Genomic DNA, 2,316 nt, shown 5'->3' on the forward strand with positions numbered 1-2,316 from the left:
CGAGCTGGGCCCACAGGCTTTGGTGGTTGTGGGGCCCGCCATTTTTTAGTTGATAACTGGGGACTTGCAGCGAAAGAGTGGGAGAGTTTGGTCCTAGCATACACCAGTTCCTCCATTTTCTGTGAGAAGCTTAGAAGTGGAGATGCTGGAACCATGTGTTCAGCCCAAGTAACCGTGAAAACATGTTAGTTCCCCTTGCTGGGAGTTGTCCACTGATGGACAACTGAACTTTGAGTTTTCGAAATGTTTCAAAGAGTTCACTGAAATCCTTCTTTAGGAGTTCTGACTGCTCTTTCCAAATATCATTCTTCCCCACATGGATGATGATTCGATTTGCAGTCTTGTGCTTCATTAGAATTTTCCAAAGTTCTTTGTTTACATCAGAAACGGAGCTGAAAGCCGCCGTCTGCTCGACCTTGAGCTCCTGTTAGTAGCGATGTTAGCTGCTGGCTGATCCGATCCATCTTTAATCACATTTGGGGATTCCTCACCCGCATTCATTAATGCTTCAAATCTGTTCTCAAGATGTATAGGCAGAATACCAGTATTCACAAGCCTTGTCATAGCCGAATCTGGGGTAGAGGATGCTATGGCAGCAATACGAGATACTCGTGATAATCTGATGTCTCGAGTGCCTTTGGGTCTCGCTCCCTGTTTGTGCCATCGATTAGTGTGTCGATCAGTTTCGGCTTGTTCCTCTACACTTGGTATAAACTGTTGAGATTCACTAGATTCACAGGACTCACCGGCTGAATGCTGAGGGGGTCCATGATGTAGAAGTCTGTGGCAGTTTATGCAACAAGTAGATTCAACAGGAGGCATTATTCTCTCTCTTCTGTTTGAATGTAGACCGCTGTGTTTTCCCTTCTCCGGAATGTAAGCTGCTGGCAGTGGGAGGAAAAATGCTTATGCTAATAAGCAACTAGTTAGTAGTGAGAATTGGTCCCTAAGCTAAAGTGTTATCACAATACCAATAAAAATGCAAAAATGTTCCATTCTTAATGTTTTAGGATTTGTTCAAATGCAAGAATAGTCCTGTAAAGCACTGCTAGTTTACATCAGGGTTTATAATAGTTAACTAAAACTAAAATGATAAAATTAATAATAAATACTTTAATTTAAATAAATGCTAACCGAAATAAAGTATACAAACTTTTTTTTACTAGTTGCTAAGATAGTGTTTTTCATTTTCATTTAGTTTAACTTGATGCACTAAAATAACTAATTCAAAATCTTAATAAATACTGTAATAGTATCTAAATGATACTAAATAGCACTGGTTTACGCGTGAGTTTGTGTTTGACTCAGGAGCTCCTAAATGGGTGGAGAAGATCAGCAGCTCGGAGAGAGACATCGGAGGCGATTACATCATGTCCTGTCTGGCCAGCGGGAAACCCAAACCCCACGTGCACTTCCTGAAGAACGGACGAATGGTACCACTGACGTCTGATTTATAATCATTCCTTTTCACACAAATTCAAGCTTTTAAAATCAGATCAACTGAAAATAAATCTGAATTTTGGCAGGTGCTTTTATTCAAAGTGACTGTTTTTACATTCAGAGTTTTATATATTCAATCAGTTCATGTTGCTAGCATCATGCTGTACTCTTTGAGCTACAGGAACGCCACAGTCTCCCTATTGTGATGTCAATAAAAATAGCAAACATTGTCCCAGTCAGTAAAATGCATTAGCATACTCCTCCACTCCAGCAGTGCATGTAATAGATGCAGCAGATGAGCGTAATGAATGAGCGTGTTGTGAGGCGGCCGGACTGCTGGCTGTGTTCCCGTCTAGAGCGAGGCCTTCCCATCATGCTTCTGGTTGCATAACAGCCACGACACCAGATGGTGCTGATCCAAACACCTGAAGTGTGTTTACAGCGTATATCACAGGAAGAGTCACAGATGGTAGAGAATGATGTCCTGGGTCGCTAAAGACCCGAGGTATGCGTTTAAGGGTTAATATGTTTTTTATGATTTGTTTTTATAATTGTTTTTTTTTTAAATAAAATTAATAAATAATCAAATACATTTATTTATTTGTTTGTTTGTTTTTGTTTTTAATTAGAATTAAAATGTATTTGTACGGCATTATTCAGTTTGCTTGTATGCCAAATTGTTTTATTTGTTAGTTTATTTTATGATTTTGTAATATTTTTATTATTATGATTTTATTTATATTTATTTTATCTAATGAAATTAATTAAACAAATACATTTTCATATACATATTTGCATGAAATAATTTATTTGTACTTTTTACATTTATATTTATTAATTTTGCTTGTATGAATTATATATAAATACATGCACACA

General features: G+C 37.6%; 1 protein-coding gene across 3 annotated transcripts in view; it reads left to right on the top strand.

Moving 5' to 3' along the window:
• The window catches only part of cntn1a (contactin 1a), an 88,625-nt gene that overhangs the window by 67,378 nt on the left and 18,931 nt on the right, over positions 1-2,316 (top strand). For all 3 annotated transcript variants that reach the window (XM_016485001.1, XM_016485000.1, XM_016485002.1), the window contains exon 10: positions 1,309-1,433. In XM_016485001.1, the coding sequence (XP_016340487.1) occupies positions 1,309-1,433 (125 nt within the window). The remainder of the gene's footprint in view (positions 1-1,308; positions 1,434-2,316) is intronic.

The sequence above is a fragment of the Sinocyclocheilus anshuiensis genome, unplaced genomic scaffold (genome assembly GCF_001515605.1).
Source record: "Sinocyclocheilus anshuiensis isolate Anshui unplaced genomic scaffold, SAMN03320099.WGS_v1.1 scaffold1993, whole genome shotgun sequence".
NCBI lineage: Eukaryota > Metazoa > Chordata > Actinopteri > Cypriniformes > Cyprinidae > Sinocyclocheilus > Sinocyclocheilus anshuiensis.